General features: G+C 37.3%; 1 protein-coding gene across 1 annotated transcript; it reads left to right on the forward strand.

The window, feature by feature from the left end:
- The first annotated feature begins 1,342 nt into the window (after positions 1-1,342).
- Positions 1,343-16,792, forward strand: MEIOC (meiosis specific with coiled-coil domain). The gene is given in 9 exon segments (XM_034641279.1): positions 1,343-1,365; positions 1,367-1,397; positions 1,854-1,988; positions 5,417-5,574; positions 8,569-8,673; positions 9,597-11,466; positions 12,065-12,199; positions 15,657-15,837; positions 16,268-16,792. Coding segments are annotated over 9 exon segments (2,868 nt in total). The 3' UTR covers positions 16,498-16,792.
- Positions 16,793-17,813: the final 1,021 nt, after the last annotated feature.

Below are 17,813 nucleotides of genomic sequence, written 5' to 3' on the forward strand. Positions count from 1 at the left end.
TGTATATCTTCCTAAAACAAAAAGATACATAAGAGGATTCACACTTTTTCAAAATTCTTTTGGGTACAATGAGGGAGGGAAGAGGGTACAGAACTCCGTCAAGCAAGGGGAGAAAGCTCCACATCAACAACTTTAAGGGTGAAGTAGGGAAAGAAATGTCGTTGGTACAGCCACCTCACCTGGTCAGCTTTCTTAAATCAAAGGTGGGTAGAGATCCAAAGTAACTCTCGGGACAGTATGGGCCAATAAAACTTGTCCCCCTAAACTATCTCTATTTGCTTTTTAATTAAAAGAACATCTTCCGCTTTACTGAGCGCTTCTCAAGTTTTAATTTTAAACATAAACGTCTTAAAGGCGTTTGCAGCATTTATTATTCTGATCTTCAATATTTCAACGCCCACAACATTAAGCATTTCTCTGAGACTATCGTATCTCCAAACGGGACTGCCCACGTTAATGGCTTGTCTGGTGCAGGTCAGCGTGAACTTTGTTCAAGACTTATATTAACACCAAAACGCCTTCACCCTCATTGTGGCCTGGGGCCTAGAACAGAGGGCGGCTCTCCCTAGGAAGGGGGCGTCCCAACAACACCCCCACTCCATAACCGGTTCCTCACCTTCCACAAATGAGCACGTCTATTATTCTCTCGGCCGCTCCAAAGGATTCTGGGAGTTAGGGGAGGGACCAAGGGACAAAAATGAAATGCACAAGGTGCGCAACGATAGGTTTAGGATTATCAGCCAGTTGCCGAGCGACTTCTCATATCTGCCGACCACCTCCATCACTTCTCCCATCCGGTAGGCCTGTGCTACCTCCCCACCTTCCACGCCCCGCCCCTCGGCTGCCATATTGGCCAATTGTCGGGCAGCTGCTTGCCAGACAGGGCCAATCCCGAACAGGCTTACTTTGAGCGGGAAAGGCTCAGAAGCTGCGGAAGAGCGAGGTCAGCTAACCGCCCCTTCTTGGCCTTGTCTCTGGGGGTAACAGGCCCTGGAGGTGGTTGCCTATTGGTTGGGCAGCGGGCCAATGAGGAGGTGCGAAGCGGGGGGCGGGCCTCACACTAGTGGGTGAGGTGAGGTGGGGTGGGGCGGGGCGGTCCGGAGCGGGTCGCGTGCCGGGTCGCGAGCCAGGGGTAGGCAATGTAACGGCCTCTCCCCCCGCCCCTCTCTCCCGGCTCCGGCCCCCCCACCCACAGACCGGCTCCAGGCAGAGCCCGGGGCTGCAGCGGCGGCGGCGGCAGCGGCAGCGGTGGGGTGCGGGCTGAGGGAGCCGGGCCTCGACGCCCCCCCTCACCCCCGTACCCCAGGAGCTGTACCTAGTCCAGGAGGGGCTGGGGGGCCCCATGGAGGTGAGAGGCGGAGACACCTCACCCCCCAGGCCTGAGGGAGGGACTTGAGGTAACCGGTGGGGACGGTCAGGGTCCGGGAGGCGGCCGGATTTGGAGGATGGCGACGGTGAGGAGCAGCAGAGGAGCGGGCGCGTCCCCAGACGCGGTTCTGAGGAGGCCGCGGCCGGGCCGGGCTTGGGGGGCGCGGAGCGGGCTGACAGGACGGACCGGCCCGGCTGCAGTGGCCGCGACGCCCGGGCTGCCGCCGCCTCCTTCACGTCGGGCGGCCGCGGCGCTGAGGCCCGTCAGGGCCGTCGAGGGCCGCGCCTTGGGGGTCAGCCCGCATATGGCCCGAAGGCAGAGAGGGAAGCCCGGGGACGGAAGCGCGGGTCCTGGGATCGGTGTCCTCGGAGTGGATTCCGAGTTGCGTTGCGCCAACAGCGGCGGTGCAATAGCCGTCCGCCGTTCCAGCCCTGGCTCTGTGCTGCGTGATGCCTCTCCCGCTTCCTACCCCTGTCTTGTGCAGCCCAAGGTAGCGTTCCGTGGAGGTGCGAATCGCTGCTGGAACCTCGGTGCCGACCCCAGCAGTAGACTAACGGATGTGTTCAACAACGTGATGCTGACTGGCTCCACTTCCTCCTATGATTGCTGCAAATCGCAGGTCCATCTTTTGTCCGAGGATTTTTTTTTTTCCGAAATCAAAGTCGTTTCCCCCACCCCATTCACTTAGACATTTAAATTGCTCCAAGTTTAGGACCAGAAAGCCAGTAACATTTTCTTTCTTTCTTCCTTTTCTTTCTTTTCCTTATCCAGTAACATTTTCAGTAGAGTCTGCACAATACATATTTTGCTTTGAAAACAAGAAAGATTTTTCATTGATTCTTGTTATCATTTTGTCCTCAGTGTAACGAGGCCAGAAATGTAAGAAAATCCCTATTTCCTTAGTAAGACCATAAAATAGTTTTTCCTTCAAGCATTTATTGCAAGTCAGCACAAACATACTTTTGATCATTTAAAGGTGAAATTTTTCTGTACTCCTTCATTTTCTGGCCTTAACAGTGTCTTAGATTACATGCTGCCTTTTACCTCACCTAAAACATTTAGTTTTATTAATCATATTAAATTAGGCTTAGAGTAGTGTAAGTCATTTTCATTTGAAATTATTTAACCAGGACATCAGTGTTGATATTGTTATACTTTGAATTATAACAATATCCCAAAATAAATAATCTTATTTAATCCGCACTACAACTTTGTATAGTATTACATCCAGTGTACAGACTGAGAAACTGAGGCTCAGAGAGCTTGATTCATGCTTTGACAACCCCAAGTGGAACACAGGTCTTTTCACTGCCAAGACCAGCATTCCACTGTTCTCTATAAAGTTTATACAGCCCTAAAATTTACTTGGATTTAATTTCAATTAATTAACTACAGCAAGGATATAAGTGATACATTCTGCAGTTATTTAGACTGATTAATATGCCAACCCAAGCAGTTGCATATTTCATTCCCATAAATGCTTTAACTGAAAAGGATCCAGATATTTAAAGTATAATTATGTTTGAATCAACCACGTTACTTTAGCTGTTTCTTTTATCTTAGAATACAAAATTGAAATCAATCTTATAAAAGGAGTTAATTTTTCTAATCCTCAAATCTTACTTTAAAATGTAAAACGAACTTGAAAGAATGCTCCTAAAATACAGTTAGTTTCAAATGCTGTATATCTTGTTTGATATTGCATAGTCTGAAAATACTTCTTTTAACTCACTATCTCAAAAAGATGAACAATTAACTTATATCACTTTGGATGTTTCACACCTAAAAGAAAGTTAAGGTGGGCCTATGATAAAAACTTCATAACTAAAGGAATAAAATTATGAAAGGTTCTAAAGATAAAAGCCTTTGTAAAAGTTATTGCTAACTAAGAAATTCTGGAAAAGTATTTTTTAGCTACACACTTAGCAAAATTACTTTGGTACCTAGGCTTCTGCAGCTTCAGAATAGTCAGCATGATATATATAAATAAGACAATTATAATGTGTAGTTTTCAAAAAGCAGTCATAACCAGAATTTAAACAAATGGTTGTAAAATATTTGAAATTCTTAAAGATGGGTGGTTGGAAGAGATTTTCATATTTTTTGATACAGTATAAACTCTGTTATGTGTTTAAAGAGTTGTATTTTAATTATGTCTATGATGAGCAAAAATTTAAGAATACTTGAATTTAAGTATGTCTTCTCTCTTTATATAAATTTTAAGAGTATAAAAACAATTAGAAAATATTTTCAGTCAGGATTATATTTTCTCTGTATTTATGAGAAAATACCATTTCTACTATGTCTGGATATTTATAGTTAATACATCTCAGGTTTCATTTGGAGAGTTAAAAATTGTGAATCTATACTTTCAGACTTCTTTAAAGAAGCATTTTCTAGAATAAAATACATCTAAGTTTAATCTTTATTATTCTTTAAATTCATTCTATTTTATGTATCTAAAATATTTTCACTGGGGGCGCCTGGGTGGCACAGCGGTTAAGCGTCTGCCTTCGGCTCAGGGCGTGATCCCGGCGTTGTGGGATCGAGCCCCACGTCAGGCTCCTCTGCTGTGAGCCTGCTTCTTCCTCCCCCACTCCCCCTGCTTGTGTTCCCTCTCTCGCTGGCTGTCTCTATCTCTGTCAAATAAATAAATAAAATCTTAAAAAAAAAAAAAAATAAAATAAAAATAAATAAAATATTTTCACTGAACATCAGTCCCTTTGGAAGAGACAATATTTTATTTTTTTTAAAGATTCTATTTATTTATTTGACACAGAGAGAGAGAAAACGGAGCGGGGGTGCGGGGACGGCAGGCAGAAGGAGGGGGAGAAACAGGCTCCCCGCTGAGCAAGGAGTCCGATGCAGGGCTAGATCCCAGGACCCTGGGATCATGACCTGAGCCGAAGGCAGACGCTTAAGCAACTGAGCCACCCAGGTGCCCCATGAGGCAGTATTTTTTTTTTCTTAAAGATTTTATTTATTTATTTGACAGAGATAGAGACAGCCAGCGAGAGAGGGAACACAAGCAGGGGGAGTGGGAGAGGAAGAAGCAGGCTCCCAGCGGGGGAGCCCGATGTGGGACTCAATCCCAGAGCACCGGGATCACGCCCTGAGCCAAAGGCAGACGCTTAACGACTGAGCTACCCAGGCGCCCCAGTATTTTAAATCAATAAAATCTTAAAATTCAAATTTTTTACTTTGTTTATTCAAAGTTCATTATAGAAGTAGTCACAAAAAAAGAAAAATGAGCTTATATTTTTCTTCTAATTGTAGTAATAGCTTTTAAATTTCTAAAGAGATCATAAAATTTTATGTATCATGTCATTTTTATAATATCTCTTGGAAATAGAAACTAGGCTGAAAATTGAAGATATTATTTAAAAGGTCCTACAATAGGAGAAAGGCCTTGAGTTTGGATTTAGTTTTGTCACCTATCAGCTCAGTAATCTGCAGCCTCAGTTTCCCTTTTTTTAAAATAGAGTACTCATGTCACAAGGTTGAAGGAATGTTATGTTTAATTTCTTTGAAAATTCTATATAAATAAATGACATTCACTTTTTTCCCAGATTGGGGGAATTAACTAAATTTTGTAAATGATTTCTTGAAAATAACACTGCTAGTGTCCACACAAGGCTCATCTGTTCAGAAGAGTTAAAAGTGCGGTATTTGTAGGTATTTCATACCAGGGATAAGCAACAAGTACAGATCAGATCCGCTGAGTGCCTGATTGCGTAAATAAAATCTTATTGGAACACAGCTATGCCCTTTACATATTGTCTGTGCTTTGGTGCTAGAATAGCAGAGCTGAGGAGTTTCAACAGAAACCTTAACAGCTAGAAAACCCTAAAATATTTATTACCTGTCCCTTTACAGAAAAAATTCCCCAACTCCTAGTAGAAAACAAGCTTAAGTGGCTAAGTCTAGATTTTAAGTCTTCCAGCTCTTACACATGTGTTATTTCCTCTAATTTATTATTTCACTAATATTCTGTAGTAAGTGTAATTTTGATGTGTCTGATATGCAAACATGCCTTTAAAATTTCAGAGTGAAGACAGTGTTGACCTAAGGCAGACCTATACTCCACTTTCTTCTTCAGCAGAATATTCAAGTTCTGTAGATTCTTCACTTTTCTATGCACCATGGTCTACTTATGGAGATGATATTAAACAGCCTTCTAATTCTCAGATCAATGTAAAGAACAGGTAAATTAATAAATCAGATTTTTCAGCTCTTTGTTCCCTATATGAGCATTTTAATGTCATGGCATTATAATTCTATGTTTATTAAACTTTTAGAAACCCTAAACTGGGCAGTTATGTGTAAATAATTTTTAGCTCATGACTTTTTCTATTCATTAGAGGCAACCCTTAGTGAGTAAATCTTAAATTCCTCTTTCTAAGGATAACTTATATAAATGAGTTATAATTTTTGATCTATTTTTTTCATCCAGTTCAAAACTTTCAGTAATTATTTCCTTCACAGGTATACAACAAACAGGATTTCATCAAATATAAGATACTTTTAGTTATTTTTCTATTCCATTATTAATAAAGGCCTACTCTATGCCAGATCTCTCCTACTGGGTATACTAGAATTAACATGGCAAATATTATCCCTACCTTTATAGATCTTACAGTAATGATGATGATGATGATGATGACTTGCTGGGTACAAGTATAGTGAGGTTTACAAAAGGAAGTTAAGGATAGTATGGGAGCCTGTTGCATAGAGAACCCTAAGGGAGTACCACCTACCTGTATTTTAATTATATATAAGGGAGCAGTTGATAGAGGTTGATACATCTTTAGTTTAATTGGAAAATAATTATTTAAAAAATATTACGTGTTTATTTATTTATTTATTTATTTTTTTATTTTTTTTTTTTTTTTAAAGTAAATTCTGTGGGGCGCCTGGGTGGCACAGCGGTTAAGCGTCTGCCTTCGGCTCAGGGCATGATCCCGGCGTTATGGGATCGAGCCCCACATCAGGCTTCCTCTATGAGCCTGCTTCTTCCTCTCCCACTCCCCCTGCTTGTGTTCCCTCTCTCGCTGGCTCTATCTCTGTCGAATAAAGAAATTAAAAAATCTTTAAAAAAAAATAAATAAAAATAAAGTAAATTCTGTGCCCAGTGTGGGGCTCAAACTCAGGACCCTGAGAGCCAAGAGCCACGTGCTTCACCGACGGAGCCAGCCAGGATCCCCAGTTTTTAATATTTTTTAATTAATAAAATTTTGAAGTGGCTTAATTGGTAGAGCATGCGACTCTTGATCTCAGGGTTGTGAGTTCAAGCCTCATGTTGGGTGTAGAGATAACTTTTTAAAAAAAGATTTATTTGTTTATTTATTTTAGAGAGACAGCACAAGCGGGAGGGGAAGGGGGAGAGGGAGAGAATCTTAAGTTGGCTCCATGCTCTGAGCCCCATCATGGGGTTTAGATTTCACCACCCTGAGATCACTACCTGAGCTGAAACCTAACCCACTGCGTCACCCAGTTGCCCCTAGCGATTACTTAAAAAAAATTTTTTTTTTAATGTTAAAAATTCGAAAATTTTGATGTGCCTGGGTGGCTCAGTTGTTAAGCGTCTGCCTTCAGCTCAGGGTGTGATCCCAGCATTCTGGGATCGAGCCCCACATCAGGCTCCTCCACTGGGAGCCTGCTTCTTCCTCTCCCACTCCGCCTGCTTGTGTTCCCTCTCTCGCTGGCTGTCTCTCTCTCTCTCTGTCAAATAAATAAATAAAATCTTAAAAAAAAATTCGAAAATTTTGGTTAAGTTCTATAAATTAGTGATTTTATTAGAAAGACTAATAAATACTTCTACAAAAATATATATATATTTTTTAAGATTTTATTTATTTGACAGAGATAGAGACAGCCAGAGAGAGAGGGAACACAAGCAGGGGGAGTGGGAGAGGAAGAAGCAGGCTCATAGCGGAGGAGCCTGATGTGGGGCTCGATCCCATAACACCGGGATCACGCCCTGAGCTGAAGGCAGACGCTTAACTGCTGTGCCACCCAGGCGCCCCCTACAAAAATATTTTTAAGTTGATCTATGTTCATTGAAAAAAATCAGACTTTATAGAAATATACAAAAGAAAGCAGTTCACCTTAACCTTTAACACTTCCCAATAACAACTATTAATAGTTTAGTATATATTACATTGAATTTTTTGTAGATATATACTAATATATTATTATCCAAAAAACTTTACATTGAATCTTTTTGAAATAACACAACATAGTGGAAAAACTATTAGACTTGTAGGCAGACCACTTGTTCAGCAAGTGTACAGTTTGGCAAATCATATACACTAGCAAAATACAAGTTTCTTAAAAATCTCAAATGCTCATTCTTCAGTAGCTTAATGAAGATCAATGAAATGTTTGAATGTTATGCAAATATAAGGTATTTTTATTTCTGAAATGTCCTAATACTATGAAATGTTAGAAATAAAATATGGGAAAATAAGTTACAACCTAAAGCAACATATTACTTCTAGGAACAAATTACTTTAAATACATAGGAGGTAAAAAGGCACTAATTTTTGATCTTGTGGTTTTTACATTTTGTATTATTTAGACGGTGTTAGTCACAAGGTATGATTTCAGGTACATGGAGCTCCAGTTACTTTATTAAGGATTTGGGATAGCCCACAAATCTGTTACATTTAAGGGACAACTGCAATATTGGTGTGGTATGTAGGATGACCATATCACATTTCACTTTTTAAATCCCAACATTTGGTCTAAAGAGTCATAAAAATAGAGCAGCAGGTTCATATGGTTTTCAAATCACAAATGAAGAAACTGAGCAAGTGTTGATGGAATAATGTATAATGGGACCAGATATTCTTTTAGAAGTAGCCATGGTGCCAAGCCTGTCTAAAACATCATAGGTCAGAGATTTGTATCTTGGAACCTAAAATGACTAGCATGTGTTTTGGAGAAATAAGAGTTAAGCATACATTGTGAACTAGACATGGGATTTGAAATGAAGGAGAAACACTTACGTAGCATAGGTACTATGCTAAAGTGGAAAATATTCTTGAGTTCCTGTTCCCTCTTTATTTGAAATGATGGTATAAATCCAATCCAAATATTTTATAGAAAAATAATGGTATAAGTCTGGAAATAGAAATCAATATATTGTATTTCAGTATGAGGAAAAGAATTTACATGTGATATTCATTTATTTTTAGGATTCAAACGGAAAGAAATGACTATGGCAGTGAAACAGACTTATATGGACTTGTGTCTAATATTTTGGAAGAACCAGATAAGTCACAGCCATATTTTGCTGAGGGGTTAGTATATTATATAAGCCATATGGTATATAGTAAGTTTTTAAATTCATATATACTAGACTACTATATTTATTAGCTTTTATTTTTACTTAATAAAGGATCATCTGACAATAGACATCTTAATTCACATATTTGTATCTAGCAGACTTGATTTTGCTGAGGTACTTGCCATACAATTGGAAGTTTCAAACTAGAGTTTAATTTGCTATTAAGAACTTTCATTTGGAAAATTATTCTTGCATAATTCAGAGCTATTTCCCTCGAGTTTATGAGCTAAAGTTTGGCTTAAAGGGTATAAATTCCAAAGAGCTTTTATAGATATATCCCAAAGAATAAAACTATCATTACTGCTATGCAGAAATATGTATGGACTTTATTCATATGGTAAAAATTTTTTAAATACACTTCGTTTTTTGGAGTGTGGAAGCCATATTACCCAAATGCCCTATTTCATAGATAGGGAAATATGCAGCACACATGTAACCAATTAAAATATTTTAATTTCAGTAATAGTTTCAGCAAAGTACATCTTTTTCATTTAAAAAATTGCAGTCAACAACATCTTTGTATTATGTAATAACCTAATTAAAGAAAAAACTTATCTTGTTTTCTGCTTACTATAGATAAATAGTTCATGCAAGATCATGCAGTCACCAGCCTTGGGCCTTAGTTAATGCCTCTTGGGAAAGTATACTGTAGACATATTAAGATTAAAATGCATATTTATGTAGCATGTGACACATTTCAAGCGATAGAAAATTATTTGGTTGTAATAGTAGTTTATAAGGCAAAATTAGAAAGGATTAGATAGATAATGGGGCAGTGAGGTGATATAAATGTTTTGAAAACCTGTCCTACCTTCTCCACTAAGGAAATAGTCATTTAAAACCTAAGTTGTAATTAAATATATTTACTTGTTCTAGGACCTGCTCCTCCAATTTAAAGTCAGTTTGGCCAATGAACACAAGCAGATTTGCAGATCACCATGACCTCTTAACAGAAACCAAAAGGCCAATAGATACAGCCATCGCTCAGCAAGCTTTTTATAGTGGTGAATCTGTGTCAGCAGTGGAAAAGCAATACCTGCATAATAGTAATCTAACACCCCAACAAAAAACAGATGAACTTTATCATGGATTTACTGGTTTAGACCTTGAAGAACAATGGATGTACCCCTCACGAAGTGATCATTCTAACTGTTACAATATCCAGACAAATGATACAGCTAAGACAACATTCCAAGATTATCCATTTATCAAAAACTGTTTTACATCACAAACTGGTCTGTCTGACATCATGAAAGAATCAGGAGTTGATACTTACCCTTATGGAAGAGAGAAAATATGTGCAAAAGGTCTTGAAGCACCATTACAGCAGAAAGGGACAGAGATGTTTCTTTCTCAATTTAATAGATACAATGAAAATGCAGATTATTGTAGATACCCAGAATATGTTCATCCTAATAAGGCTAAGCTTAACAAGTGTTTGAATTTTAGTGTCCAAGATAGTAAAAAATTAGCCAATGGCACACCTGAAACACCAACTGTAGAAGCAGACACCTACACAAAGTTATTTCAACTTAAACCAGCATATCAGAAAAAAATGGAGGAGACAATACCTGACCAGCAGAATTTCACATTTCCAAAAACCACACCACATCTGACAGAAAAGCAGTTTGCAAAGGAAGCAGCATTCACTGCTGATTTTGGCTTAAAATCAGAATTTGGATTAAAACCTCACACAGCTTGTCCAGCTAATAATGATTTTGCTAATGTCGCAGAAAAACAACAGTTTACTAAACCTGACCCCCCAAATTCTGAGTATTTTAAATCCATGAATTTATTATCAAACTCAGCAACATCTTCAGGAGGTATCAACTTAAACAGACCAACTTGGATGAATGTCCAAACAAAAAATAACATTCCTATTCCTTATCGGAATCAAGGTAACTCGATGAAATTAAATAGTCACTTAAGTGTAGCTTCAAAAGGTTCTAACCATTCTTCAGATTTCCCCCAACTGTCATCCACGAATTTAACGCCAAATAGTTTATTTCAGAAGTATTGCCAAGAAAACCCTTCAGCATTTTCTAGTTTTGATTTCAGTTACAATGGTGCAGAAAGAATTCAATCTGTCAATCACATGGAAGGACGGACAAAGACTGGAGAAGAAAATCTCTTTGAATCAGTTACTGATAAAAAAATAAAGCAACCAAATGGATTTTGTGATAACTATTCAGCTCAGCAGTATGGGATCATTGAAAATGTAAACAAACATAATTTTCAAGCTAAGCCTCAGAGTGGACATTATGATCCTGAGGAAGGTCCAAAGCATTTAGATGTCTTATTGCAAAATATATATCAAGATCTGTTGGAGTCACAGGGTCGTTTTAACAGCCACAGACAGGGAAGTGGAGACAACAATATTAATAGCCGTGTGAATCGCACACAGACGTCATGCTTTTCTAATAATTATATGATGGGAGATTTAAGGCATAATCAGAGTTTTCAACCACTTGGTTCAAATGGGTTTCCCCTAAGATCCACTCACTGGTTTGGCCATTCAGTTGTTCCACTGTTGGATTCTTATGATTTGTTTTCTTATGATGACTTAAGCCATTTATACCCTTATTTTAATGATATGATGTATGGTGGTAATTCCTTTTCTGGTTTCGTGCCAACTTTTGGATTTCAAAGACCAATTAAAACCCATAGTGGACCAGCCAGTGAACTTCATATTCGACTAGAACAGTGCTATGAACAATGGAGAGCATTAGAAAAGGAGAGAAAAAAGGTAACACAAAGCTATCGATTTAGGAGTAATTCAGGATGTTCCCTTTGCCTATCTTCATTGTTTGTTAGAGTAGTTTAAGAGTACTTGCCTTATTTCTAAGCTGAATTCTTCTATAATGTATAGTATTTAAGTCCATGACTATAAGGAATTAATTAGATAATTGAAGCTTGAAGCTTAAAAAAAATCATTATTTATGTAAAGTTTATTTTGCCTGTGAAGTAGACTTTTTCCTTAATGGGTTAAAAGTTTACTTCTTTTGGGGTGACTGGCTGGCTCAGTTGGAAGAGTGTGCAACTTTTGATCAGGGGGTTGTGAGTTTGAGCCCCACACTGGGTATAGAGACTACTTAAAAATAAAATCCTTTTTTTAAAAAAAGTTCTTTTAATTATTAAACTGTTGGAGCTTTCAGGTATTTTCTGTGCATTAAATATGATAGAAAAATATGGCGGCATTGTGGTTTGTATTTGTTGCCTTTTGAAACTGAAACCATTTTAAAGGAGTGATTTTTAATATATTTCTTAGGCCTAGGAGAAATGTTATTCAGTATTGAATCATATTTAGAAAATTCGCCATCTAAAAGTTATATAATTTTTTACAGACTGAATTGGCCCTGGCCAAGAATTACCCAGGAAAAAAAGTATCCAGTACTAACAACACTCCAATTCCAAGGCTGACCTCCAACCCATCTCGAGTTGATCGCTTAATTGTGGATGAACTTCGGGAACAAGCCAGAGTAAGCTGTAAAAACACCCAATAATGGATTTTTTTAATTGTTTGATTAAATTTTAAAACAAGTCGGAGTTCTGAAGAATTTTTAAATCACATTTATGCATACTCTCTGAAATATATTCTTTTCCATGTTTGGTCCTAGAACTATGATTAATATTTAGGGAAGGGGAAATAGCACCCCCTTAATCATTTTATTTTATTTATATATATATATATATTTTTTTAAAGATTTTATTTTTATTTATTCGACAGAGATAGAGACAGCCAGCGAGAGAGGGAACACAAGCAGGGGGAGTGGGAGAGGAAGAAGCAGGCTCATAGCAGAGGAGCCTGATGTAGGGCTCGATCCCATAACGCCGGGATCACGCCCTGAGCCGAAGGCAGACGCTTAACCGCTGTGCCACCCAGGCGCCCCTTATTTATATATTTTTTAAGATTTTATTTATTTATTTGACAGAGAACACAAGTGGGGTGAGGGGCAGAGGAAGAGGGAGAAGCAGGCTTCCCACTGAGCAAGGAGCCCAACACGGGGCTCAATCCCAGGACCTTGGGATCATAACCCGAGCTGAAGGCAGACGCTTAACGACTGAGCCACCAAGGTGCCCCACCTCCCCCGGCCCTTTATCATTTTAAAAGTAGGTTTAGTAACTTAAATTGTTCGTCTTTAAGAAATTTAAATTAAGGGGCACCTGGGTAGTTCAGTCGGTTAAGCGTCTGCCTTCCACTCGGGTCATGATCCCAGGGTCCTGGGCTCGGGGGTCCTGGGATCGAGCCCCGAGTTGGGCTCCCTGCTCTGTGGGGAGCCTGCTTCAGCCTCTCCCCCTGCTTATGCTCTCTTCTCTCCCTCTCTAATAAATAAAATCTTAAAAAAGAAAAAAACCAAAAAAAACCAAAGTAACATAGAGCTAATCCTCAATAGAATCTTAAAGCAAAAATAATTTTGAATATTATTTATAAAGAAAGCCCCATTTCTTAGACACAAATATTTGTTTTCTAGCTTGATGAGCAAGCTGTGCTTGCATTATACAAAATGGTAAATTAACAGGTAATTACTGTATTTCATTTTCTTAACCCTGCTCTCTTGAGGTATTCAACAAACATTAAGTATATCCAGCAATGTATTAAATATTGATAAACTGAAAAAATACTGAAGAACATAGCTATGCATAATTTTATAAAATAGTATTGTTTTAGAAAATTAGTATATCACTTCAAATATAAAGAATCCTGATGTTAGGTCATCTTGTAATTTAACAAATGATTATTATTCCTGTTATATCCTTTGTAATTTCAAAATTTTCTAGAATTTAATAGAGCAGGGTGAAATTTCTCTTTTTGGACCTTACTCTCTTAAAAACTTCTACTGCTTTCCGAATAAAATATAATAAAAGATTCCTGGGAGGGGCGCTGGCTGGCTCAGTCGGAGAAGTGTTTGAATCTTTTTTTTTTTTTTTTTGGTAAGATTTATTTATTTGACAGAGAGACAGCCAGCAAGAGAGGGAACACAAGCAGGGGGAGTGGGAGAGGAAGAAGCAGGTTCCAGCAGAGCAGGGAGCCCTATGAGGGGCTCAATCCCAGCACCCTGGGATCACACCCTGAGCCGAAGGCAGACGCTTAACCACTGAGCCACCCAGGCACCCCAGAGGAGCATTTGACTCTTCATCTCAGAGTTGTGGGTTCAAGCCCCATGTTGGGTGTAGAGATTACTTTTAAAAAAATAAACTTAAAAAAAAAAAAAAGATTCCTGGGAAAAAAACATGCAGTAAAGATAGCTTGCTTCTGTGATTGAATAAAAGCCATTTTAGGAATTAGAAAAATCAACATAGCAGAGTGTTATTTTATTGAACATCAGTTTCTTGTACCTTGCTGTCTTTAAAATATAGATATGAACTACTTCAGTGGAAAAAGATTGATTTTACCTAGCTTTCAGCTGGTCAGTTGAAATTCTTTTATCAAATTTGTAAATTTGTACAATGGATTTATCAGTGGTATAGTCGGATACCAACATGGGTTACAGCCAAATGTTATGTTAATAAAAACTTAAAGAAAAAAAAAAGTTCAATCTTTCATTATTTTCTCTTAAAACTATTCCAGGTTAAAATTCCTTTTTCTTGGGGCGCCTGGGTGGCTCAGTCGTTAAGTGTCTGCCTTTGGCTCAGGGCGTGATCTCAGCGTTCTGGGATTGAGCCCCACATCAGGCTCCTCCGCTGGGAGCCTGCTTCTTCCTCTCCCACTCCCCCTGCTTGTGTTCCCTCTGTCGCTGGCTTTCTCTCTCTCTGTCAAATAAATAAATGAAATTTTTTTTAAAAAATTCCTTTTTCTCAGTAATACATGTCTAGGCAATATATCAAAGGACTGCAGTCTTAATAGAATTAACTTTTTCCAGATTCACTTACGCTTCATATTAATTTAGGTTATGTTGTAAAAATTGTTTTATCTATATTTAGCAACATTAGACCGATGATCACAAAGGGCAAAAATATTTTTACATGTACTACTTTCTAGTTTGCTGGTTTTATACAGTTCTGAAAAAAAACTTTTAAAAGCTTATTAAAAATCACCTATGCAAATTTCTTTCTTTACACTTACCATTCAAAATGATTCTTATTTTAAAAATACATAATTAGTTCACATTTAATACCTATATACTTGTGTTTTCTCCATGGACCTGAAATGGACTCCAAAGAAACTTGTTATGAGTGTGAGGTTAGAGGCATTCATTCAGTTGCTGTTAGCTTCTTAATTGAGAGATATTTTTCTACTCTCTCCAATCACTGAACACCAAGTTCTAATGTGAATTTTAAAACATTTAGCTCCCAAAGGCAATTACTGTATTTACTTGATGTTCAAATCCTGATTGTTGAAAAAGTTCTCTTTCCTTATATACCTTTCAAGTTTAGAATTTGAGACGTTAGGTGTATACAATTAGAAAATATACTCCTCTTACTGATATGCTGGATTAGGGATTCCTTAAAATTACCACTAGTCAGTATGATCTGAATATTTCTGATTTCCAAAAGGAGAATATTGGGAAGCCCAGAAAGGACTTGCCGAGGTCAGGATTAATCAATCTAGGATTTCTCCTTTTTAGTTTTTTTTTCCTTTAGATTACAGTACCTCCTAAAAATGTTCTATTTGCAGGCTGTTCTCTTATTTGTCAAAAACAATCTTAGATCTTAAATTTGCACTTACTGTCATTGACATGGAAATGTTTGAATGTTCGATTTTTTTAACTGTTGCTTATTCCCAGTAACTGAATACTGAAACAAGTAGGCACAAAAGACTGACTTTACATCTTTGTTTCCCCCAGCATGGTATCAGGACACAGTAGGCATTCAGTTACTTATTAGATGAATATTATTGCCCTCATCTCTATTCTGCTTCATTGAAGACTTGTTCTTACTTAAAAGACAGGGTAGTATGGTTACATGCCTCATCAAAATTTAAAATGTTTCCCTCAGGTTGTGACTCTACTAGGCAAAATGGAACGTCTTCGAAGCTCTCCTCTTCATGCCAATATCTCTACTGCTCTTGATAGACTCTTGGAATCCATTCACATTGTACAGTCACGTAGAAAGGATGAAATTGTTAATGCTTCAAATCGGCAAAGGCAAGGAGTTCCTAGATGCCAAGATGACAGAGGTATAAGTGTTAATGCATATTCTTTTGATAAGGCAATGAGATAATTTGAATGTTGTTAAAATCAGATTCTGAGGTTAAAAGGTTGGATTTCTAAAATTTACACTTAGCTAAAGAATAAATTGGTAAATGATGCCCAAATAATTTACTCCAAAAGTACTTTGATAAATTTTGTTAATTTTACCCATGTAATTATAACTCTGTCAAAGTCTGTGTTCTACCCAAAGCATAGCCATTGTCCTACAAGTCAGAAATACAGTATCAACAATTTTAAGTATTAAGTCAAATATTTTTGGTCCACTCAGTCAATAGCCATCCTTCTTTTATAAAAATAATGTTTGATCACTTAATAGCACAACATTGGGCTTTTTAAGAGTTAAGGAATATATAAAAGGTATCTAATATGAACTGACCCTGACTGGTTTTTTTACAGATGTTTTTGCCCTTGCTTCAGCAATTAAAGAGATGTGTGTGGCTACTCGGAAAGCGCGCACTACCCTGTGGTGTGCACTGCAGATGACCTTGCCAAAAACAGCCAGTACAGCTGGCCAAACAGATGTGGAAAAGGCTTTACAAGATATAGTAAACTGTGAAGATAAAGTCCATGAAAACATAAATAATAGCAATCCAATGAACCAGAGAGGTGAAGCAAACAAACATTAAGGAAATGCCAGCAGAAAGAAGAATAAAAAGCTGATAAGTAAGTGTATCAAGACATGCTAAAAAATTTTAATGAACTTGTTAAACTTGAAAATTTCAATACATTAATTTTCTTTCAGATTTAAAGTTAATACCTTAATGAAGTCTAACTTCTATTTAAAAATCTATCTGGAATGAATCAGATATAGTTTAAAGTGAACTCAAAGGAAAAGTGGACTACTCTAGGAGTTCCGAGTAGCCAAAAATAACAAGTTTAAGTAAATTAAATATTTCCTAACAGCTAAAATATTGCTTACATCATTCTGCAGTGCAGGTAAATGCAAATGTGAAATTGTTCTAGAAGATAAGTTTCATTTAGGTCTGCCTTAGTAAGTATAATTCCAAATAATGAATCTAAGTGACTGTAACCCAATTATGGCTACAGTCTAGTAACCAAGACAAGTTTTGATTGTGAAAGTGTTTTCCTTACAAAACTGGATAATACCTAGGAAACAAAGGAAAACAAGGATGAACCCAATATTCATGTAAAAATTTAATATTTAAAATACTACCATATTTATAAATTTGAAATCTTAGTGCCTAAGTATATGGAGGGAAATGCATCTGATTCTCCTAAATTAGTGATAAAAGTGCTAGTGTAAAAACCATGCAAGTTACTGAATATAAAACCTGTTCAAATCATTTGTGTATATTCTTTAAAATTTAATTATACTATCAATTATTACATATATCCAATTTTAAAGTATTTAAATTGAATCAAAACCAAAACATTTCCTTTATCTGGATCTTTTAGACTTGATGCAGAGTAACTAAAATAATGACTATTGTTTTAATACCCTTAGTTTGCGGCATTTTATGAGGGTATCACGAAGTTCTAAAATGTATTTTTTTAAGTTAATCTTTAGTTTAGTTTGCAATTGGTTAGTGTATATTTTGTGTAGTTGTGTTCATTAGTTTGCTTCTGTATTTTTTTAAAAGAGCTCTTGAAAGCTTGGCTTTTTCTGTTTCTCATCACCTAATATCTTTGTATGAAACCCGAGTAATTTATTCATTAATATGAAATGTTGGTATTATGTGACTCAGAAGATCTTGGGTTTTAACATTTCTAGCATGAGTTAATTATAATATAATGTACTGATGAAATTTAATTGAACTATCCTTGACTAGAAACACTGATGTTTTAAATGTTGGTGTTTTTCCTAGTTTTAGAAATCTTGGTATTAAAGAGTGTAATCACACCACATAAATTTTCTTTAGATGATGTGTGGAAGAAACTGATTGAGAATGCAGGAGTAACTGTAGGGAGAAACATTTTGATC

Source organism: Ailuropoda melanoleuca, chromosome 13 (assembly GCF_002007445.2).
Source record: "Ailuropoda melanoleuca isolate Jingjing chromosome 13, ASM200744v2, whole genome shotgun sequence".
Lineage (NCBI taxonomy): Eukaryota > Metazoa > Chordata > Mammalia > Carnivora > Ursidae > Ailuropoda > Ailuropoda melanoleuca.